Source organism: Berghia stephanieae, chromosome 9 (assembly GCF_034508935.2).
Source record: "Berghia stephanieae isolate SIO BIC M18660-M18661 chromosome 9, UCSD_Bste_1.3, whole genome shotgun sequence".
Classification (NCBI taxonomy): Eukaryota; Metazoa; Mollusca; class Gastropoda; order Nudibranchia; family Aeolidiidae; genus Berghia; species Berghia stephanieae.
Window position 1 is genome coordinate 46705599 of NC_088368.1, and position 25000 is coordinate 46730598.

General features: G+C 39.8%; 3 protein-coding genes across 3 annotated transcripts in view; all 3 read left to right on the plus strand.

Annotated features, from left to right (window-relative positions):
- Positions 1-7214, plus strand: part of LOC144980355 (vacuolar protein sorting-associated protein 52 homolog) — a 68026-nt gene extending 60812 nt beyond the window's left edge. The window contains 4 exon segments of the mRNA XM_078928041.1: positions 275-304; positions 306-614; positions 3660-5240; positions 5311-7214. Of these exon segments, the coding sequence (XP_078784167.1) occupies positions 275-304; positions 306-614; positions 3660-3806 (486 nt within the window). The 3' untranslated portion in view covers positions 3807-5240; positions 5311-7214.
- A 147-nt stretch (positions 7215-7361) lies between these two features.
- LOC144980352 (uncharacterized) lies at positions 7362-10732 on the plus strand. Its single transcript, XM_078928026.1, has 2 exons — positions 7362-8387; positions 9153-10732. Exon 2 carries the CDS (start codon positions 9189-9191, stop codon positions 9585-9587), a length of 399 nt encoding a protein of 132 aa, XP_078784152.1. The 5' UTR covers positions 7362-8387; positions 9153-9188; the 3' UTR covers positions 9588-10732.
- A 12028-nt stretch (positions 10733-22760) lies between these two features.
- The window catches only part of LOC144980348 (uncharacterized), a gene marked incomplete at its 3' end in the record, with an annotated part of 17168 nt that continues 14928 nt past the window's right edge, over positions 22761-25000 (plus strand). The window contains 1 exon segment of the mRNA XM_078928016.1: positions 22761-22943.

Below are 25000 nucleotides of genomic sequence, written 5' to 3' on the forward strand. Positions count from 1 at the left end.
GTTTACAGTATGAGGAAATTGAAATGTGCTTTTAGCAATCATTTAACTTTTGATTGGAAGTTTGAAGGTGTCTACATAACGCACTTCCGGTGTTCAAATTTTTCTTTTTCTTACTTTTACTGTCCAAGTGAATGTGGTCAATTTTGGCTTAGACGAAACAGTGAAATTTATCGCTCAATGACCTCAGTGTGTTTTCAAGCGCTGTAAAACCCTTAAAAACAAAAACAGACGAACCAGTATTCTGACACGACTCTTGTTCCGTTCCGTCTTCCAGGAAAGAACGACGGACGATTCCAAAGAGGCCTGACATGTACCGTGACCTGTTGGCCGCCAGGACTCAGGAGTTTGTGGAGGAGATTCTGGCCCCTCATTTCGGCGGCCTGATCTCATTCGTCAAGGACTGGGAGAGCCGAGTGGAACAGGGTCAAACCCACAACCTGCAGGGAGAGGAGAGTAAGTGGGGTCCAGTCGCCTTTGAAAGGAATCAAACTTTATTGTCCAAAGAAAAATATAACAATAATTATTGAAATGTAAGCTCCAATTTATTATCTCACTCAATCCTAGAGATTTTTGCTACTTTTCAAAATGGGAAAAAATGTATTAAAATAATAAGAGCAATTGTAACATACTCAACGCAAATGTCCAGATTACTATAGGATATAGGTATAGTCGGTGTTAGGGTTGAATGAGTTAAACGAAGACGGATACTTTGGACGTTTCAGGTTTTCCCCTTTATCAATGAAACATGAGGACTGAAACACAAGACTAAATTCATCATCGGTTGATTTCAGGGGCAAAATATATTTTATAATAAATAAGTAAAGATAAGATAAATAATAGAATTCCCTTGATTAATCCCAAAGGGGAAATTTTTCCCCTGGGTCTATTCCAAGGGAAGACTGGAGTAATCCAGGCATCAGCCGCTGAACAGCTCCGCAGATTGAATTAGGGCGAGGTGACTTGCTCAAGGCCACACAGTGCAGCGGGTGATCGAACTCGGTACCTTTTGGGTAAAAAGCAAAGACCGTACCGCTTTTAGGGTAAATAATAAAACCACTGAAATGTTTATTCGATTAATTTTAATACGGTATACGATAACTGACATAATTTTCAAAAGTCCATGCTGTGTATGTTGATTGAATAACTCGACTCGTACTATAAGATAATAGCTGGGTGGGGATCCTGACCTCCCATAGTGGGCAGGGAGGTACATGCTGTGTCTTCTATCCCCCCTTACCCGTTTTCCAATTGTTTCCTATAGTTGTCTTGGAATGAGATTACTTAGTTTTGTCCTGACCCTGGCCAGAGTTCCTTTGCTGGGAGGGAAACAGTCGAATGTATAGTTATAGTTTTAGGAGATTATATTTTTCTCCTTGTAAATCTGTTATGCATTGTATTATGTTTAGTTTACATATTATATTATATGATTTGTAAACATTTGAGTTTATTCCTCTTCGTTGGGACCTGTGCTTGTGTCTGGATGAGACTTTTAGGTGATCTCAAACTAAGTACATTGGTGGGGTGCTCTTGGAATCTACATCTGATCCCTATTTGAACCAATTCCCCTTGTCTTACATTTTCTTGGGTGCTTTAATTGTAATTCTAGAACTTTTTACTATCCCATTTTCTTCCTTTTTACTGGCGCTGATATGACCGTAATGTGTTGCAAGCGCCGTAAAACCCTTAAAAACAAAACAAAAACATATAAGATAATAGTAAAAAAAGCGTCCATGTCAATAGCTTGACAGGCACAGCAGCAAGAAGTCTCAGAGGAACCATCAATTGCAAAACAAACAAACAGGCAAAAAAAAAATAATTAAAAAAAAATTTAACTTTTATATAGTGCAATATCCACTAAATGTGCTCAAAGCGCTTTACAAGTGGTCCCTGGTCACCAGCAATATTTACCATCTAGTACAGGACATTACACCTGTTAGGCGATGGATGTTCCATTTTATTTTTCGGACAGAAACAACGCTGTTAATGGCCAGGTACTCATTTTACACCCGAGTACAGTGAGAGAATATGAGTAAAGAGCTTTCTCCAAGGACCGAACTATGCGCCAAGCGAGGCTCGAACTGAGGACCTTCTGATCCGAAAGCGAGTTTCATACCACTTGACTGCATACCCATTGTAACTGTTGTGTCCATCACCAGGGCGATGATGTAAAGTTAAAGACTGATAAGGCTTGAGTCCATCACAAAGAAGTGATGAGGTTAAATTGAAGAATGAGCATAGAGATGTGTGATAGATAGATGATGTGAGATGAGATTGAGATAGTAATAGTTGGTGTGTAGTGGTGGTGGGGAATGATGTAGGTGTGTTGGTGGTGGATGGTGATGATGATGAGATGATGATGGATGATGATGATGAGGTAAGAATTGTAGAATTGTGGTGGATGATGATGAGTAGTGATGATGATGATGATGAGTGATGATGATGATGGATAGTAAATATGATGATGATGGTGAGCAGATGATGAGTGTGATGATGTGATGATGATGATGATGATGTGATGATGATGATGATGATGATGATGATGATGATGATATGTGATGATGATGATGGTGAATGATGATGAGTGTGATGATGATGATGATGATGATGATGATGATGATGATGATGATAAAGTAGAAATGTGAATGATATGATGATGAGAATGGTTGATGAGTATGATGATGGTGATGATGATGAGTGATGATGATATGATGATGATGATGATTGATGAATGATGATAGATGATTGATGGTGATGATGATGATGATGGTGATGATGATGATGGTGATGATGATGGTGATGGTGATGATGATGATGATCATGGTGATGGTGATGGTGATGGTGATGATGAGATGATGATGATGATGGTGATGATGATGGTGATGGTGATGATGATATGATGTGATGATGATGGTGATGGTGATGATGATGATGGTGATGATGATGATGATGGTGATGGTGATGGTGATGATGATGATGATCATATATAATATGTATACAAAACATAATACATTGCGTGACAGAGAGACGATTTACAAGACAAAAATCATCATCTCCAAAAACACTAACTATACATTTGACTCATTTTACACCCAAGTACAATGAGAGAATATGAGTAAAGAGCTTTCTCCAAGGACTCAACTATGCGCTGAGCGAGGCTCGAACCGAGGACTTTCTGACCCGAAAGCGAGTTTCATACCACTAGAACGCATAATCGCACATTGTAACTGTTGTGTACATCACCAGGCCGATGATAGTGATAGTAAAAATTATAATAATGATGGTGAGAATCGTATTTATGAGTTAGTGATGATGATGATGATGATAGTAAAAATTATAATAATGATGGTGAGAATAGTATTTATGAGTTAGTGATGATATGATGATGATAGTAAAAATTATAATAATGATGGTGAGAATCGTATTTATGAGTTAGTGATGATGATGATGATGATAGTAAAAATTATAATAATGATGGTGAGAATAGTATTTATGAGTTAGTGATGATGATGATGATGATGATAGTAAAAATTATAATAATGATGGTGAGAATAGTATTTATGAGTTAGTGATGATGATGGTGATGACGGTGATGATGATGATGATGATGATGAGAGATGATGTTGGTGGTGTTTGTTTATTTATTTGTTTGATGTCCATAGGGCGCCTTGACCCTGCTCATCCAATACTATCACCGATTCCAGAAGATTCTGTCCCAGCCGGCATTCCGTAATTCTCAAGTCAAGCATGAGCTCATCAACATTCACCACGTCATGGTGGAGGTGAAAAAGTACAAGCCTACCTTTTGATGGTGTGTCGGTGTAGCAGTCTGGGAATCAAGGTTTGATATTGTAAGTGTAGTATTCTGGGAATTGAGGTTTGATAGTGTAAGTGTAGTAGTCTGGGAATTGAGGTTTGATAGTGTAAGTGTAGTAGTCTGGGAATTGAGGTTGATAGTGTAAGTGTAGTAGTCTGGGAATTGAGGTTTGATAGTGTAAGTGTAGTAGTCTGGGAATTGAGGTTTGATAGTGTAAGTGTAGTAGTCTGGGAATTGAGGTTTGATAGTGTAAGTGTAGTAGTCTGGGAATTGAGGTTTGATAGTGTAAGTGTAGTAGTCTGGGAATTGAGGTTTGATAGTGTAAGTGTAGTAGTCTGGGAATCAAGGTTTGATAGTGTAAGTGTAGTAGTCTGGGAATTGAGGTTTGATAGTGTAAGTGTAGTAGTCTGGGAATCAAGGTTTGATAGTGTAAGTGTAGTAGTCTGGGAATTGAGGTTTGATAGTGTAAGTGTAGTAGTCTGGGAATTGAGGTTTGATAGTGTAAGTGTAGTAGTCTGGGAATTGAGGTTTGATAGTGTAAGTGTAGTAGTCTGGGAATCAAGGTTTGATAGTGTAAGTGTAGTAGTCTGGGAATCGAGGTTTGATAGTGTAAGTGTAGTAGTCTGGGAATTGAGGTTTGATAGTGTAAGTGTAGTAGTCTGGGAATTGAGGTTTGATAGTGTAAGTGTAGTAGTCTGGGAATCAAGGTTTGATAGTGTAAGTGTAGTAGTCTGGGAATCAAGGTTTTGTGAACAGATTTTTAATAGATGGAAGTGTGAGCGTTATAGATAGAATGAATAAGAAATCAAGTGAGTAGGAAAGTGCTAGAAGACAATAGAGAATAAAACTTTTTGCGGCGACGATGTTGGTTCAAACCCGCGACCTTACTGGTACGACAACTCCGCCTGGCCAGGGAGAGCGTGACTCTACCGTAAGAGCTATCCACGATTGTCTTTGTTATTGTTTTGTTTTTGCCATCCACGTTTATGAGTAATTTTCACTAATCTGTATTAACCAGACTATAAACGTTCAGCTAACATAATCTTTGTCTGTGTTAGTCCGTTATACTTCCGGATGGCAATGTTGTGAGTTTCTTAGCCAAGCGCTTACTAGCTATAGACTTCATCATTCCTAAGGTGTCATCTTTTGAATGGGCGACGAGTTACCTTGAGTCCACCTTGGTCTAACTGGGTGAGGTTCCTTGAAAGAAATAAAAATAAAAAAATATTCCCTTTTCATCCCATAGGGGAAATTTGTCTTTAGGGTCTATTCTAAGGGAAGACTGGAATAACCCAAGCGTCAGCCGCAGTGCAGAGCCCCAAATTGAGCTGGGGCGGGTTGATCGAACTTGGTACCTTTCAGTTATGAAGCAATGACCGTGCCACTGGGCCACGCTGCCCCCTGACCTCCCATAGTGGGCAGGGAGGTACTTACAGTGTGTTCTATCCCCCTATATCTCTGGGTGGGGTTCCTGACCTCCCATAGTGGGCAGGGAGGTACTTACAGTGTCTTCTATCCCCCTATATCTCTGGGTGGGGTTCCTGACCTCCCATAGTGGGCAGGGAGGTACTTACAGTGTCTTCTATCCCCCCATATCTGTTTTTCCAACATGCTTTCTGGGTCTTTGTCTTGGAATGAGACTACTTGGTTTTGTCCTGGACCTGGTCGGATACCCTGGCTGAGAGGGAAACAGTCAAATGTATAGTTAGAGTTTTTGGAGATAATGTTTTTTGTCTTGTAAATCGTGTCTCTGTCACGTACTGTATTATGTGTTGTTTCCATATTATATATGATGTGTGTCCCTCTTAGTTGGGATCTGTGCTTGTGTCTGGATGAAGCGTTTTGATGATCTCAGTAATTTGATGGTATGCCCTTGGAATCTACATCTGTTTCCTATTTGAACCAAATCTCCTTTCTTTCACCTTTTCTTGGGTGCTTTCATTGTGATCTTAGAACTTTTCACCATCCAATTTTCTTTTTTTTTACCGACACTGATATGACCTAAATGCACTGCAAGTGCCATAATTCCTTTAAAAACAAACAAACCAGCTTTTTCTCAGAAAATAATTCCAACAGAATTCTTATTCAATCCTTACTGAATTCTTACTCAATTCCTACTGAATTCTTATTCAATTCTTACAGAATTCTTATTCAAATCCTACAGAATTCTTACTCAATTCCTACTGTATTCTTATTCAATTCTTACAGAATTCTTATTCAAATCCTACAGAATTCTTACTCAATTCTTACAGAATTCTTATTCAAATCCTACAGAATTCTTATTCAAATCCTACAGAATTCTTACTCATTTTCTACTGTATTCTTATTCAATCCTTACTGAATTCTTATTTAATCCGTACTGAATTCTAACTCAAATCCTACAGAATTCTTATTCAATTCTTTCTGAATTCCTACTGAATTCTTATTCAATTCCTACTGAATTCTTATTCAATTCCTACTGAATTTTTATTCAATTCCTACTGAATTCTTATTCAAATCCTACAGAATTCTTATTCAATTCCTACTGAATTCTTATTCAATTCCTACTGAATTCTTATTCAATTCCTACTGAATTCTTATTCAATTCCTACTGAATTCTTATTCAATTCCTACTGAATTTTTATTCAATTCCTACTGAATTCTTATTCAAATCCTACAGAATTCTTATTCAAATCCTACTGAATTCTTATTCAATTCCTACTGAATTTTTATTCAATTCCTACTGAATTCTTATTCAATTCTTTCTGAATTTTTATTCAATTCCTACTGAATTCTTATTCAATTCCTACTGAATTCTTATTCAATTCCTACTGAATTCTTATTCAATTCCTACTGAATTCTTATTCAATTCTTACTGAATTCTTATTCAATTCCTACAGAATTCTTATTCAAATCCTACTGAATTTTTATTCAATTCTTTCTGAATTCCTACTGAATTCTTATTCAATTCCTACTGAATTCTGATTCAATTCCTACTGAATTCTGATTCAATTCCTACTGAATTCTGATTCAATTCCTACTGAATTCTGATTCAATTCCTACTGAATTCTTATTCAATTCTTTCTGAATTTTTATTCAATTCCTACTGAATTCTTATTCAAATCCTACAGAATTCTTATTCAATTCTTTCTGAATTCCTACTGAATTCTTATTCAATTCTTACTGAATTTTTATTCAATTCCTACAGAATTCTTATTCAATTCCTACTGAATTCTGATTCAATTCTTTCTGAATTCCTACTGAATTCTGATTCAATTCCTTCTGAATTCTTAACCTGTGATAAAAGTCCAGTGTATGCATATTCAATTTGTGATCGAACTAATGACTTGTAAGCGATTGAGTTTAGGCTTAAAAAAAAAAATGGTTATAACAGCTTAAAAAAAAAAAAAAAAGAACAAAATATCAATCACGGAACATTTCGGGCTCAAAACCCTTCTTCAGCCAACAACAAAAAACAATAAAGACATAGATATATGACTAAATTCCAGATAGACGACAGGAATTATATCTCTTGTCTTGTCTGAATACTGTTATTGTCCGTTTGGTGGCAAAGCTGGTTGTCATTTTGATACTGAATTATCCATTAAGAAGAAATTCCTACTTTTATTCAAGGCGTTCAAAGCATTATTCAACGATTTTGTATTTACTAAGAAATGATAGGGTTTTCCTGTGAGAGGGATGGGATTAAATGAATAATAATAATAATAGACTCTTATAAAGCGCACGGTATCCTCAACAATGAGGCTCTTGGCGCTTTAAATTACATCAACACAAAACAATATAGAAAGTACATGACATCAAAAAATAAATATTTTAAAGGATTTCTTGAAAACAGACAAGGATTTGGATTCTCGGATGGTCTGTGGAATGGTGTTCTATCCAGACGGACCAAAATGAGAAAATATCGATCGGGATTGAATTTGAAGGACGAATTTTCTTGCCGAAACATTTATATGTGTTTAAACAAAAGAGTGGGGCAGTAGATTGCGAGACTCAAGAATATCGGGCCAAAACATTTATATGTGTTTCAACAAAAGAGTGGGGCAGTAGATTGCGAGACTCAAGAATATCGGCCAAAACATTATATGTGTTTAAACAAAAGAGTAGGGCAGTAGATTGCGAGACTCAATAATATCGGCCAAAACATTTATATGTGTTTAAACAAAAGAGTAGGGCAGTAGATTGCGAGACTCAAGAATATCGGCCAAAACATTTATATGTGTTTAAACAAAAGAGTAGGGCAGTAGATTGCGAGACTCAAGAATATCGGGCCAAAACATTTATATGTGTTTAAACAAAAGAGTAGGGCAGTAGATTGCGAGACTCAAGAATATCGGGCCAAAACATTTATATGTGTTTAAACAAAAGAGTAGGGCAGTAGATTGCGAGACTCAAGAATATCGGGCCGAAACATTTATATGTGTTTAAACAAAAGAGTAGGGCAGTAGATTGTGAGACTCAAGAATATCGGGCCGAAACATTTATATGTGTTTAAACAAAAGAGTAGGGCAGTAGATTGCGAGACTCAAGAATATCGGCCAAAACATTTATATGTGTTTAAACAAAAGAGTAGGCATAGATTGCAAGACTCAAAATATCGGCAAACATTTATATGTGTTTAAACAAAAGAGTGGGCAGTAGATTGCGAGACTCAAGACGGCCAAAATTAGTAAAAATGATGGGATGATTGCGGACTCGAATTATCGCCAAAACATTTATATGTGTTTAAACAAAAGAGTAGGGCAGTAGATTGCGAGACTCAAGAATATCGGCCAAAACATTAATATGTGTTTAAACAAAAGAGTAGGGCAGTAGATTGCGAGACTCAAGAATATCGGCCAAAACATTTATATGTGTTTAAACAAAAGAGTAGGGCAGTAGATTGCGAGACTCAAGAATATCGGGCCAAAACATTTATATGTGTTTAAACAAAAGAGTAGGGCAGTATATTGCGAGACTCAAGAATATCGGCCAAAACATTTATATGTGTTTAAACAAAAGAGTAGGGCAGTATATTGCGAGACTCAAGAATATCGGCCAAAACATTTATATGTGTTTAAACAAAAGAGTAGGGCAGTAGATTGCGAGAACTCAAGAATATCGGGCCAAACATTTAATATGTGTTTAAACAAAAGAGTAGGGCAGTAGATTGCGAGACTCAAGAATATCGGCCGAAACATTTATATGTGTTTAAACAAAAGAGTAGGGCAGTAGATTGCGAGACTCAGAATATCGGCCAAAACATTTATATGTGTTTAAACAAAAGAGTAGGGCAGTAGATTGCAAGACTCAAGAATATCGGGCCGAAACATTTATATGTGTTTAAACAAAAGAGTAGGGCAGTAGATTGCGAGACTCAAGAATATCGGGCAATATGAACAAGTGGGTTGTTGGACGTTTTCTCTCATCCTCATCTACCAGTTCTCATTACATGGCCGTTGTTGTCACAGTGGACCTTCTGAGGTGTTTGACTTACTCGAGAGGCGAGTGGGTTGTTGGTCAGTCAGGTGAACAGGGTGTTGGATATGGTGTGGCAATCTTGATTAGAGATGTTCTTTCTTATCCCTTCTGCCCATTCTTGGGCAATGGCTGCGTTTGCTACCATAGTGGAACTTTTTCAAGCGTTCTGACTCTTCTAGCAGACAACCGTGTTGTGCGTAATTTGGACACGGCATTGAAAACACCAACCCCCTCTTCTCTCGTTTGTCTTGCCCCATCTAATAGTTCTCAGTACATGGCCGTTGTTGTCTTGGTGGATCTCTGGGCCGTTTGACTTACTCTAGAGACGAGTGGGTTGTTGGTCAGTCAACTGATGATCAGGTTGTTGGACATGGCGATGTGGTCTAATGGTATGACACTCACTTTCAGATGGGAAGATCCTGGGTTCGAGCTTCGCGCTCAGCACATAGTTGAGTCCTTGGAAAAGGCTCTTTCCTCACATTCTCTCACCATACTCGGGTGTAAAATGAGTACCTGGCCGTTAACAGCAGTGTCTTTGTCCGAAAAATTGTAATATCACCTAACAGGCAGCACGTTGCTGTTGACCAGGGACCCCTTGTAAAGCGCTTTGAGCACCTTCAGTGGATATTGCGCTCTATCGAGCTCTTTTGTTTTTTATGGACACGACCCAATCTCGAATCTACCAGTGGACTCGCTCACTTTGCGGTCGTGCACTGCGGCTAACGCCTGGGTATACAGCTAATAAAATATATAAAATTCCTCTTTATTCATCCCATAGGGGAAATTTTTCTCTAGAGTCTATTCCAAGGGAAAGACTGAAATAACCCGGGCGTCAGCTGCAGTGCAACGCCGTAAATTGAGCTAGGGTGAGGTGCCTTGCTTTAAGGCCACAGGCACAGCGCAGCGGTGGGTGATCGAACTCGGTACCTTCCGGCTACGAAGCAAAGACCGCACAGCTGAGAGCCCCACTGCCCCTCCCCAGTTATTCCAGTCTTTCCTTGGTTTAGATCTTAGACGCTCATTTCCCTTTGGAATGAATAACGGGAATTTTATTTTTATTTAAAACATAAGAATCTTAAAATGTTAAAAGTTTCTATGGAAAAACATTCCTAAATATTGACAGATTAAAATAAAATATAAAAAAAAATTGCGCCCTTCCGCAACGGTACTATTTGATATCGTCGCCTAGACATTCCATGAAGGAATATAGATAATCCATCAAACAAGATTGAAGATCCCCCCCCCCCCCCCATCTCTTTTACAGATAGATGGAAGTAATTTAGTTCAAATGATTAGGACTGATATGATTATAAAATGAATTTGAGATGGAGTGTTCCCGGCCAAAGGATATTTGTTAAAATATCTATTCTAATTTATTGGATTGTAATTTGTGATTATGTTGATGTGATATTTGGTATAGATGTGTGTGTGTGTCGTTTGTGTGTGTGTGTGTGTGTGTGTGTGGTGTGGGGTTGTTGTGAGTGTCTATGTGTGTGTGTGTATGTGTGTCTTGTGTGTTTGTGTGTGGTGGTGTGTGAGAGAGAAAAGACGGTTTATTATGACGTTACCTATACACGTGTCCAGATGTGATGTATGTGTGCTAATTTTATCATGTGGACACGGGGATGGAATAACTGCTCGTGGGTGGTGTGTGGGTGTGTGTGGTGTGTGTATGTGTGAGTAGTCTATGTGTGTGAGAGAGAGAGAGAAGAGGGGGGGGGACGGAGAGAGAGGAAAGAAAGAGAGAGAGAGCAGAGAGGAGACACGAGACAGAGAGAGACAGAAAAGAGAGAGACGAGAGAGAGAGGGAGACGGGAAGATGAGAGAGAGAGCAGAGAGAGGGAGAGAAGAGGACAGAGAGAGAGGAACGAGGGAGAGAGAGAGAGGGAGGAGGCATAACTATTTTTTCATGATTTCATTATTTTATCTTTCTTATTAAGTTCAACTTTGTTTTATATCATCTCCATCGCCATTCATTATTCATCATCATCATCATCATCATCATCATCATCATCATCATCATCATCATCATCATCACCATCACCATCATCATCATCATCATCATCATCATCATCATCATCATCATCATCTTACGGCTATATATAATCATCACTACACCGAGTATATTTGACGACGATAATAAAGTTTGTCATCCCATTCCCATGTTCCAATTCCATTCTTTGCCTGTATTCTTGCTGCACAGATTGTCAGCTTTGATAGATAGCCCAACGCACTTATGACCTTCCTCTGGGTGGGGATCCTGACCTCCCATAGTGGGCAGGGAGGTACTTGCTGTGTCTTCTATCCCCTATATCCTGGTGGGATCTGACCTCCATAGTGGCAGGGGTACTTACTGTGTCTTCTTCCCCATATCTCTGGATCCTGACCCATAGTGGACAGGGAGGTACATACTGTGTCTTCCATCCCCCTATACCTGTTTTCCAATTGCTTTCTGTCTTTGTCTTGGAATGAGATTACTCTGTTTTGTCTTGACCCTGGCCCGAGTCCTTGGCTGGGAGGGAAACAGTCGAATGTATAGTTACATTTTTGGGAGATGATATTTCTTTTCCTTGTAAATCTTCTCTCTGTTATGCATTGTATTATGTTTAGTTTACATATTATATTATATGATTTGTAAACATTTGAGTGTGTTCCTCTTAGTTGGTACCTCTGCTTGTGTCTGGGTGAGACTAAGTACTTTGATAATGTGCTCTTGGAATCTACATCTGTTCCCTATTTGAACCAATTCCAGTTTGTCTGCCTTTTTCTTGAATTCTTTAATTGTAATTCTAAAACTTTTTACTATCCCATTTTCTTCCTTTTTACTTGCGCTGATATGACCTTCTGGGTGGTGTTCCTGGCCTCCCATAGTGGGCAGGGGGGTACATATTGTGTCTTCTATCCCCTTATATGTTTTCCAATATGCTTTCTGTCTTTGTCTTGGAATGATATTACTTGGTTTTGTCCTGGCACTGGACGGAGTCCTAGCTGGGAGAGAAACAGTCAAATGCATAGTTGTTTTGGGAGATATTTTTTTCCTTGTAAATCATCTCTCTGTTATATATTATTATTTTTGTTATTTTTAGTGTAAAATGTAAGCATTTGAGTGTATTCCTCTTTGTTGGATTTTGTGCTTGTGTCCGGATGAGACTTATAGGTGATATCAGACTAAGTACATTGGTGGTGTGCTCTTGGAATCTACATCTGATCCCGATTTGATCCCAGTTCCCCTACGTCTTACTTTTTCTTGGGTGCTTTAATTGTAATTCTTGAACTTTTTACTATCCCATTTTCTTCCTTTTTACTGGCGCTGATATAACCTAAATGTGTTGCAGCGGGTGGTTGGATGGGAGCATCACCCTTGAATCGTATACCTATGATGTTCGCATGGGTTTACGATCCGATAGTGATGTCGTTTCTTCTTCTCTTTACTAGCCTATCCTGCTTCTTTGGTTTGTGATTGTATTTTTGACAGGGGATTTTTTTTTTCTCTGTAAATCTTCTGCCTGTTTGTTCTTGGTTATTTATAATTTAGCTTATGATATCTTTAGGTTATGATTTTGATTTACATTTGTACTATTTTTGTTAGATTGCTTGTTTTTTTGTTTCAGCGGTCTCTCATATAACCTCAATTGTGTTGGAAGAGACCTAAAGCAACAAACAAACAAACAAAAATGTGTTGCAAGCGCCGTAAAACCATTAAAAAGAAAATGAAAAGAATGATATAACCTAAATGTGTTACAAGCGCCGTAAAACCCTTAAAAACAAAACAAAAACAATATGACCATCCTATAGTGGGTAGTAAGGTGGTCACTTGTGTCGTCTTTCCCCCAGACCTCCCATGGTGGGTAAGGAGGTCACGTACTGTGTCTTCTATCCCCCAGACCGCTCGTGGTGGGTAAGGTCACTGTGTCTTCTATCCCCCAGACCTCTCGTGGTGTGTAAGAGGTCACTGTGTCTTCTATCCCCCAGACCTCTCGTGGTGGGTAAGGTCACTGTGTCTTCTACCCCCCAGACCTCTCGTGGTGGGTAAGAGGTCACTATGTCTTCTATCCCCCAGACCTCTCGTGGGTAAGGTCACTGTGTCTTCTACCCCCCAGACCTCTCGTGGTGGGTAAGGTCACTATGTCTTCTATCCCCCAGACCTCTCGTGGTGGGTAAGGTCACTATGTCTTCTATCCCCCAGACCTCTCGTGGTCGGTAAGGAGGTCACGTACTGTGTCTTCTATCCCCCAGACCTCTCGTGGTGGGTAAGGTCACTATGTCTTCTATCCCCCAGACCTCTCGTGGTGGGTAAGGTCACTATGTCTTCTATCCCCCAGACCTCTCGTGGTGGGTAAGGTCACTGTGTCTTCTATCCCCCAGACCTCTCGTGGTGGGTAAGAGGTCACTGTGTCTTCTATCCCTCAGACCTCTCGTGGTGGGTAAGGTCACTGTGTCTTCTACCCCCCAGACCTCTCGTGGTGGGTAAGAGGTCACTATGTCTTCTATCCCCCAGACCTCTCGTGGTGGGTAAGGTCACTGTGTCTTCTATCCCTCAGACCTCTCGTGGCCGATAAGGAGGTCACGTACTGTCTTCTATCCCCCAGACCTCTCGTGGTGGGTAAGGTCACTATGTCTTCTATCCCCCAGACCTCTCGTGGTGGGTAAGGTCACTATGTCTTCTATCCCCCAGACCTCTCGTGGTGGGGAAGGTCACTGTGTCTTCTATCCCCCAGACATCTCGTGGTGGGTAAGAGGTCACTATGTCTTCTATCCCCCAGACCTCTCGTGGTGGGGAAGGTCACTATGTCTTAAATCCCTCAGACATCTCGTGGTGGGTAAGGTCACTGTGTCTTCTATCCCCCAGACCTCTCGTGGTGGGTAAGAGGTCACTGTGTCTTCTATCCCCCAGACCTCTCGTGGTGGGTAAGGTCACTATGTCTTCTATCCCCCAGACCTCTCGTGGTGGGTAAGAGGTCACTGTGTCTCTATCCCTCAGACCTCTCGTGGTGGGTAAGGTGGTCACTATGTCTTCTATCCCCCAGACCTCTCGTGGTGGGTAAGGTCACTGTGTCTTCTATCGCTCAGACATCTCGTGGTGGGTAAGGTCACTGTGTCTTCTATCGCTCAGACATCTCGTGGTGGGTAAGGTCACTGTGTCTTCTATCCCTCAACCTCTCGTGGTGGGTAAGGTCACTGTGTCTTCTATCCCTCAGACATCTCGTGGTGGGTAAGGTCACTGTGTCTTCTATCCCCCAGACCTCTCGTGGTGGGTAAGAGGTCACTGTGTCTTCTATCCCTCAGACATCTCGTGGTGGGTAAGGTCACTGTGTCTTCTATCCCCCAGACCTCTCGTGGTGGGTAAGAGGTCACTGCGTCTTCTATCCCTCAGACCTCTCGTGGTGGGTAAGGTGGTCACTATGTCTTCTATCCCCCAGACCTCTCGTGGTGGGTAAGGAGGTCACTATGTCTTCTATCCCCCAGACCTCTCGTGGTGGGGAAGGTCACTATGTCTTCTATCCCCCAGACCTCTCGTGGTGGGGAAGAGGTCACTATGTCTTCTATCCCCCAGACCTCTCGTGGTGGGGAAGGTCACTATGTCTTCTATCCCCCAGACCTCTCGTGGTGGGTAAGGTGGTCACTATGTCTTCTATCCCCCAGACCTCTCGTGGTGGGTAAGGTGGTCACTATGTCTTCTATCCCCCAGACCTCCCATAGTGGGTAAGGAGGTCACGTACTGTGTCTTATATCCCCCAGACCTCTCGTGGTGGGTAAGAGGTCACTGTGTCTTCTATCCCCCAGACCTCTCGTGGTGGGTAAGAGGTCACTGTGTCTTCTATCCCCCAGACCTCTCGTGGTGGGTAAGAGGTCACTGTGTCTTCTATCCCCCAGACCTCTCGTGGTGGGTAAGAGGTCACTGTCTTCTATCCCCCAGACCTCCCATGGTGCGTAAGGAGGTCACGTACTGTGTCTTCTATCCCCCAGACCTCCCATGGTGCGTAAGGAGGTCACGTACTGTGTCCTCTATCCCCCAATAACTCCAACTTGCTTTCAGGGTAGGGTTTTCTGACCACCTATAGTTGGCTCTGGGTGGGGTTCTTGACCTCCCATAGCAGGCAGGATGGTTACATCCTGTGTTTTCTATACCCCTATATCTGTTTTCTGTCTTTGTCTTGAAATGAGATTATTTGGTTTATCCTGGCCGTGGTCGTAGTCCTTGGCTGGGAGGGAAATAGTTTAAATGTGTAGTTAAAGTTTTTTGGAAATGTTTGTGTGTTCCTCTCAGTGGATTTTGTACTTACTTGTGTCTGGATGAGCTTTTAGGTGATCTTAAACTAAGTACTCTGATGGTATAGGAAATGAGATTAGCGGAAGAGGAGCTTCCCTTGATTGGACGTCACCTTACAGAGAGAACGTCAATTTGGTTTTGAAGTGTGTCAAACCGCTTTCACCGGAAGCGAGGACGCACAACCAACATGACGTTCTCTCTCTAATAACTTTTCCGCCGGTGACGTCACATACTATGGGTGACCTCCAATCAAGGGACGCTACTCTTCCGCTAATCCAATTCCCTATTCTCTTGGTATCTACATAATTTGTTCCCTATTCGAACCAATTCCCCTTTGTCATTTTCTTATTTTTTTTTAAACTGACGCTGAATTAACGCACATGTGTCGCACGCTTTGTAAAGCACTTAAAGTACAAAAGAAAGTTCTCTTTCTCTCTCTCTCTCTCTCTCTCTCTCTCTCTCTCTCTCTCTCTCTCTCTCTCTCTCCTTCATATCTATATATATATATATATATTATATATATATATATATATATAATATTATATATTATTTAAATATTTACCACGATGTTGGAGTCAGTCTACATCGATGTATCAGGCCTTTTCAGCCATCGTCAGGACTATGTGTTAACATGAGTTTGGTTTGTTCAACAAGCAACAACTCACAACAAACCAAACTCATGTAACACACAGTCCTGACGATGTCTGAAAAGGCCTGAAACATCGATGTAGACTGACTACAACATCGTGGTAAATATTACAATAATAATTCGCCCCATTGTTACATGTCGAGCACTATTCGTACCATATTTGTATCAACACGATTCTATATATATATATATATATATATATATATATATATATATATATATATATATATATATATATATATATATATATATATATATATATCCGTCTATCTATCTGTCTATCTTGTCCCCCCCCCCCTCTCTCTCTCTCTCTCTCTCTCTATCTATCTATCTATCTCTCTCTCTCTCTCTCTCTCTCTCTCTCTCTCTCTCTCTCACTCTCTCTCTCTCTAATTTATTTATCTCTTCTTTCTTTACTTTTTTTTTTCTCTCTCCATGTAATGGACTCCAGTGTCGCTTACGCATTTACCATCGTCTAAATTTCCCAGACAGTCGACGAAACCAGAAGTGACACATGCGGCTTGTAGATGGCAAGCTAATGAGGATAAACAGGGCGACGTCACCCCTGCCTCGCAACAGCCCTTCCGGTTCCACAGGCCCGGTTCCACAATCAACAAAAACAATCAAGCCTTGGATGCTTATTACGAGTACAGTTTTAAACATTGAGCATTTATATAGCGCAATATCCACTAAACGCGCTGAAAACGCTTTACAAGGGTCCCTGGCCAACAGCAACATTAAACATATAGGACGGGACATGACGCCTGTTAGGTGAAAATTACATTTTTTCGGACAGATACAACGCAGTGTACGGCCAGGTACACATTTTACACCCGAGTACGGTGATAGAATTTGAGTAAAGAGCCTTCTACAAGGACTCCACTATGCGTCGAGCGAGGCTCGATCCCAGGACCTTCCGATCCGAAAGCTAGTGTCATACCACTAGACCACACAACCACACACATTATATCAGAGTTAGTTGCTTATTGTTATAGATGGAATGATATTGACGTCACTCAGCTCTTTGTTATTGTTTTCTTTTAGACAGCCATAATACTATAACACCAAAATGTGTGTAAACTTTTATAGTCTCATACAATTTAGTGAGAGCCGACGTGTACAGATAGGGAATGAGATTAGCGGAAGAGTAGCGTCCCTTGATTGGACGTCACCCATAGCCTGTGACGTCACCGGCGGAAAAGTTATTAGAGAGAGAACGAACACAACCAACATGACGTGCATGTGTCAGGATGAGACGTTTAGGTTATCTCAAACTAAGTACTTTGACGGTGTGCTCTTGAAATCTACATATGTTCCCTATTTGAACCAATTCCCCTTTGTCTTACCTTTTCTTGGGTGCTTTAATTGTAATTCTATTACGTTTTACTATCCCATTTTCTTCCTTTTTACTGGCGCTGATATGACCCGAATGTGTTGCAAGCGCCGTAAAACCCTTTAAAAAAAACAACTTTTGGGTGATTCGCGACGTGTATTTATATAGGTATGTCGAACATCCCAATTATGACATTCTAGCTGGGGTTCTTGACCTCCCATAGTGGGCGGGGAGGTCTTTTTCTGTGTCTTCTATCGCCCTATGTCTGGGTGGGGTTCCTGACCTCCCATGCTGGACAGCAGGTCACTTCCTGTGGCTTCTATCCCCCTATATCTGTTTTCCAACTTGATTTATGTAGTCTTGGAATGAGATTACTTGGTTTTTATCCTGGCCCTAGCCGGAGCCCTGGCTGGCAGGGTAACAGTCAAATACACAGTTATCGTCTTGAGAGATGATATTTTTTTCCTTGTAAATCATCTCTGTGTTATATATTGTTATATTTGTTATTTTTAATGTATAATGTACGCATTTGAGTGTATTCCTCTTTGCTAGATCTTGTGCTTGTGTCTGGATGAAACTTTTAGGTGATCTCAAACTAAGTACATTGATAGTATGCTCTTGGAATCTACATCTGTTTCTTATTTGTTCCCAGTTCCCCTTTGTCTTGCCTTTTCGTGGGTGCTTTAATTCTAATTCTAGAACTTTTTACTATCCCATTTTCTTCCTTTTTACTGGCGCTGATATGACCTAAATGTGCTGCAAGAGCCATAAAACCCTTTAAAACCAACAAACGACCGCCATTTTGGGCCATTCGCAATGTCTACTATATAGGCAGGTCTAACACCCCACATAATCACGGGCTCATTGTTTTAATGGGGGGGGGGGGGGGGAGTCCAATAGCACAGTAGGTAGACCACTCGCCTCACACTCAAGGAGACCGAGATCAATCCCCGGTGCTCAAAGCGATTTACAAAAGGGTCCCTGACCGATCCTATTCCAAGGGTAGACTGGAATAACCCAAACCTCAACCGGAGTGCAGCGCCGTAAATTCACCCAGGGCGATGTGGTCACTTGCTCAAGGCCATACACGCAAAAAATAAATAAAATAAAAGGGGGGGGGGGGGGTGATCAATCTCGTTACCTTTCGGCTACAGAGCTAAGGCCGGAGCGCTCTGCCACGCTTAACACAGTGTTATTAAGATGAACACAACGCTCGTGGCAACAGATTTTACGTTATAGATTTTATTGGGATGAATAAAGACACGAAAATACGCGAAGAAAGAAAACTACACACAATACCAAAGTACACAGTTGGCGGGAGGTGGATGGGAGATTGTGTCACTCCGTCATCGGTCATCCTTTATTATTATTATTATTATTATTATTATTATTATTATTATTATTATTATTATTATTATTATTATTATTATTAATTATTATTGTTATTATTATTATTGTTGTTATTGTTATTATTATTGTTATTGTTATTATTATTATTATTATTATTATTATTATTATTATTATTATTATTATTATTATTATTATTATTATTATTATCATCATCATTTTATTATTATTGTTATTGTTATTATTATTATTATTATTATTATTATTATTATTATTATTATTATTATTATTATTATTATTATTATTATTATTATTATTATTATCATTATTATCATTATTATTATTATTATTATTATTATTATTATCATTATTGTTATTATTATTATTATTGTCATTATTATTATTATTGTTATTGTTATATTATTATTATTATTATTATTATTATTATTATTATTATTATTATTATTATTATTATTATTATTAAGTGCGGCTATGTGGTCTTGTGGTGTGACACTCGCTTTCGGATCGGAAGGTCCTGGGTTCGAGCCTCGCTCGACGCATAGTTGAGTCCTTGGAAAAGACTCTTTACTCACATTCTCTCACCGTATTCAGGTGTAAAATGAGTACCTGGCCGTTAACAGCGTTGTCTTTGTCCGAAAAATTGTAATATCGCCTAACAGGCGTCATGTCTCGTCCTACATGTTAAATGTTGCTGTTGACCAGGGACCCCTTGTAAAGCGCTTTGAGCACGTTAAGTGGATATTGCGCTATATAAAAGCTCAATTATTATTATTTATTATTATTATTATTATTATTATTATTATTATTATTATTATTATTATTATTATTATTATTATCATTATTATCATCATTATTTGCCTTGCTTTATTATTGATTTTACTTACTTGATTTGTTGATGAAAATATTATATTCTTGTATTTGTTATTTTGGAAATTGCCTAAAAATAAACTTTTGAACTCTTTGTATTTAATTAAACGAGTTATTTTATATCGTGCCCTAAAACACAACGAGCTTGCGAGTATGTCGTTATTGCACGATAATAACAAAACGAGTTTAATCAATATAAAGAAATGGAAGATGAATGATTCTACCCATCCAAGTAAGATTATTAGATATTTTGTAACCAAATGCTAAAGTGTAAGTACTTCTATTCACCATAGTTTGTATCTTTCTCCTGCTTGAATGACCATTTGACCAAAAACTAAAAACGTTTCATGCGCACCAAAAGATTATTTATAATGACCAATCAGCTGTCTTTTACACCCAATTTCACACCAATAAAATGTACGAAAATTTTCTGTAATCGCTGAATAAAAATTTGTTTTCTGAAGAGGGCAGCGTGGCTCAGTGGTACAGTCTTTGCTTCGTGCCCGAAAGGTACGGAGTTCGATTCCCCCACCACTGCCTTGTGTGGCCTTGAGCAAGTCACCTCGCCCTAACTCCATTTACGGCGCTGCACTGTGGCTGACGCCTGGGTTATTCCAGTCTTCTCTTGGAATAGACCCTAGAGACATTAAATTTCCTCTATGGGATGAATAAAGGGAATTTTATTTATTTGTTTATTTGTGACCCATCGTCTCAGAACGGTATTATGTCGGGATGAACCTGACACTAAAAAGACAAATTCGAGCATAACTGGTCAACATTCTGAATTAATTCTATTCGGTATAATTTTTTTAAATTGAGCTTTTATATAGCGCAATATCCACTAAACGTGCTCAAAGCGCTTTACAAGGGGTCCCTGGTCAACAGCAACATTTAACATGTAGTACAGGACAAAACGCCTGTTAGGCGATATTACAATTTTTCGGACAAAGACAATGCTGTTAACGACCAGGTACTCATTTTACACCTGAGTACGGTTAGAGAATGTGAGTAAAGAGCCTTTTCCAAGGACTCAACTATATGCCGAGCGCGAGGCTCGAGCCCAGGACCTTCCGATCCGAAAGCGGGTGTCATACCACTAGACCACATAGCCGTACAAAAAAAAATATGCAAACTCAACCCAAGTTTAGCTTTCTGGCTATAAATTCAATATTCAACATTTTAATCATCATAATACCGTTTTGAGACGAGGGATCACATTTATTTATTTTTTGAAGAAGGGTTTTAAGCCCGAAACGTTCTGTGTTTTTGGTAATAGGATTCAACAGTCGTAACGTCACTTCCTTCCTAATGACGCATGGTAACTTAGCAACACTGGCTCTAAACTATCCGAACAATGGCGGACGCCCGTATGAAATATTTCTCCGGCGAGCATGAAGGGTATCCAGAGGAAGAAAACCACATACATTTGATCATGTTTTGACTTTTACACATTCTGATCACAAGGCATAAGAAAAGTTCTAGCCAGCATAAAGAATAAAAAGGTAATGATTTTCTTTGTTTAGAACCAAGATGGCCGCCGTTGCCGGGCGGCGTGACATCAGACTACTGAATCCAATTGGATCCATTTTGTCTAAATCTGCTCTATGTATTACTGTTTGTTTATGACTTTTTACAGCCACAGCTTCTAGCAGCTTGGTTTTCACTTTGACTTGTAGAAGGAACGATCTTGACGTCACTCAGCTCTTTGTGCAGCAATGTGGTCTAGTGGTATGACACTCGCTTTCGGATCGGAAGGTCCTGGGTTCAAGCCTCGCTCGCTCGGCGCATAGATGAGTCCTTGGAATAGGCGCTTTACTCACATTCTGTCACCGTACTCAGGTGTAAAATGAGTACCTGGCCGTTAAAAGCAATGTCCTGTTGGAAAAATTGTAATATCGCCTAACAGACGTCATCTCGCGTTCTACGTGTTACGTGTTGCTGTTGTTCAGAGACCCTTTGTAAAGCGCTTTGAGCACATTTAGTGGATACTGCTCTATATAAAAGCTCACGTCTTTTTGTGTGTGTGTGTTTTTTAATATCGTTTTTAGCCTGTTATTTTTATGGATAATTAACACTAAATTATATCATATATATATATATATATATATATATATATATATATATATATATATATATATATATATATATATATATAATCGTGTTGGATACAATTATGGTACGAATAGTTCTCGACATGTAAAAATGGAGTGAATTATTATTTTAATATTTACCACGGTGTTGGAGTCAGTCTACATCGATGTTTCAGGCCTTTTCATCCATCGTCAGGACTGTGTGTCACATGAGTTTCGTTTGCTAAAACTATATATATATATATATATATATATATATATATATATATATATATATATATATATATATATATAAACGTTTGAGGTGTCACGCAGTTTTTGAGCTTTTACATAGCGCACTATCCACTGAAGGTGTTCAAAGAGATTTACAAATGGTCCCAGGCCAACAGCAACAGAAACATAAAGAACGAGACATGACGCCTGTTACATTTTTTTCCCGACATGGACAACGCTGTTAACGGCCAGGTACTCATTTTTTTTACAACTGAGCACGGTCATTCCCAAAGGACTCAACTATGCGCCGAGCGAGCGAGACTCAAACCTAGGATCTTCCGATCCGAAAGCGAGTGTCATACCACAAGACCACATAGCTCCATAGTTTTGTTTATTCAGTACTTTACATCCGGCTGGCGGATGGTGTATGTATTTTAGCTGAATGCTTAGAAAGTCTTAATCCTAATCCCAAAAATCATTCAACCGTGACCCCCCCCCATCCCCCCTTTTACAAATCCTCCAACACGCGTGCAACGTCCTCGATCCGCTTCGATTGATTCAATACAATATTCGATAATCTCGACTTTTATACATAGGCGGGCCGCCGCGGTGAGTGAGCACTGAGCCTATGAGTGAATGAGTGAGTGAGTGAGTGAGTATAACAAATCGCACACGTGTTGCCTCTAGTCCAACGTGTCACTCACTCCACGCCAATCATCATTTGACTAAAACCATTTGACACGCCGACCAACTTCAATGTATCACTGACACTTTCTTTAAGCATAATGAGAAAGAACGGGTTCTCGGATTATTCATAGGCCTATATTAAATGTTTTTGGAGTGCTATTCACGAGAACGAGAGCGTGCTGGAAACCAATGCAAGTTCAAAAATAATTCTATAGGATTGTACCGACGTGTACATATAGGCAGGTCTGACATCCGAACCGACCTATGGGCCAAGTTTAACATTGTTGTCATAGAGAATAATTCACGTCATTTTTTAAAAGGATTTTTACTATGTACAACAATGAGCCCAGAAGGAATTGGGTTATCAGACCTGAAAATAAGTGCATGTTGGATTGTAAACGTGTGTGACAAGAAAAAATAAATCTTGTTTTGTGTTTTGGGAGTTAATTGCCGTAGTTTAGAAAAACGTGTATTTAAAAATTTGGCCATAAAACTCGTCCTTCAAATATCGATCGATTAAAATAACCCCCATCTTGGCCAAAAAAAAAAAGATAAATCTATATATATATCGAACCTGGGACTGTATCAAAGACTTCGCAAAGTCCCAGGTTTGATAGTTTCTGCCAAGATGAGGGTCATTTATATCGATCGATTTTTGAAGGACGTGTTTTCTGGCCAAATTTTATTTTAAACTAGGCACGTGTTTGTCTAGAAAACGGCAGATAAGTAGTTAACAAGTTGGTTAACCATCTCCTTCACCCATAGTGGGCGGGGGGGGGGGGGGGGGGGGGAGTACATACTGTGTCTTCTATCCCTTTATATCTGGGTGGGGATCCTGACCTCCCATAGTGGGCGGGGGGGGGGGGGGGAGTACATACTGTGTCTTCTATCCCTTTATATCTGGGTGGGGATCCTGACCTCCCATAGTGGGCGGGGGGGGGGGGGAGTACATACTGTGTCTTCTATCCCTTTATATCTGGGTGGGGATCCTGACCTCCCATAGCGGGCAGGGAGGTACATACTGTGTCTTCTATCCCTTTATATCTGGGTGGGGATCCTGACCTCCCGTAGTGGGCAGGGGGGGGGGGGTACATACTGTGTCTTCTATCCCTTTATATCTGGGTAGGGATCCTGACCTCCCATAGCGGGCAGGGAGGTACATACTGTGTCTTCCATCCCCCTATATCTGTTTTCCAACTTGCTTTCTGTCTTTGTCTTGGAATGAGATTACTTGGTTTTGTCCTGATCCTGGCCAGATGCCCTGGCTGAGAGGGAAACAGTTGAATGTATAGTTAGTTTTGGGAGATGATACTTTTAAAATTGTAAATCATCTCTCTGTTATGCACTGTATTATGCTTTCTTTATATTATATATGATTTGTAAAACATTTGAGTGTGTTCCTCTTAGCGGGGACCTGTGCTTGTGTCTGGATGAGACTTTTAGTGATCTCAAACTAAGTACTTTGATAGTGTGCTCTTGGAATCTACATCTGTTTCTTATTTGAACCATTTCCCCTTTGTCTTCCCTTTTCTTGGATGCTTTATTGTAATTCTAGAACTTTTTACTATCCCATTTTCTTCCCTTTTACTGGAGCTGATATGACCTCAATGTGTTGCAAGCGCCGTAAAACCCATAAAAACATAAAAACGAACCCTCTCCATACCACCTATTACAAAATCGTCACATTTGTTACGATGCAACCGTCACTGTTCTCATCCAGATTTCATTTCTTTTTGCTATAGCTATAAAAACTTGACATTCTGTAATAGAGTTCATATGGTCGAACAATATTACGTATAGAATGTGCTTGTTGCTTTTCTGCTTCAATAAAAAATGACTATTCTTATAGGGAATGAGATTAGGGGAAGAGTAGCGTCCCTTGATTGGACGTCACTTTACAGAGAGAACGTCAAAATGGTTTTGTTCATGCGTCTCTCTCGACCTCGCTTTCGGTGAAGTGTTTCATGCCGCACAACCAACATGACGATCTCTCTCTAATAACTTTTCCGATCGTGATTTCCAATCAAGGGACGCTACTCTTCCGCTAATCTCATTCCCTATTAAGGCTGGATCGTCCTCGTCGTTTGGTGCTTTGTCATTGACAATAGGGAGATTTAACACTATGCGATTCTTACACTCTTGCTTCTTGCGTGACGTCATTTCCCCCCTAATGACGTATAGTAACTTAGTAACAGGCTCTAAACTATCGGAACAATGGCGGACGCGCTTATGAAATATTTCTCCGACG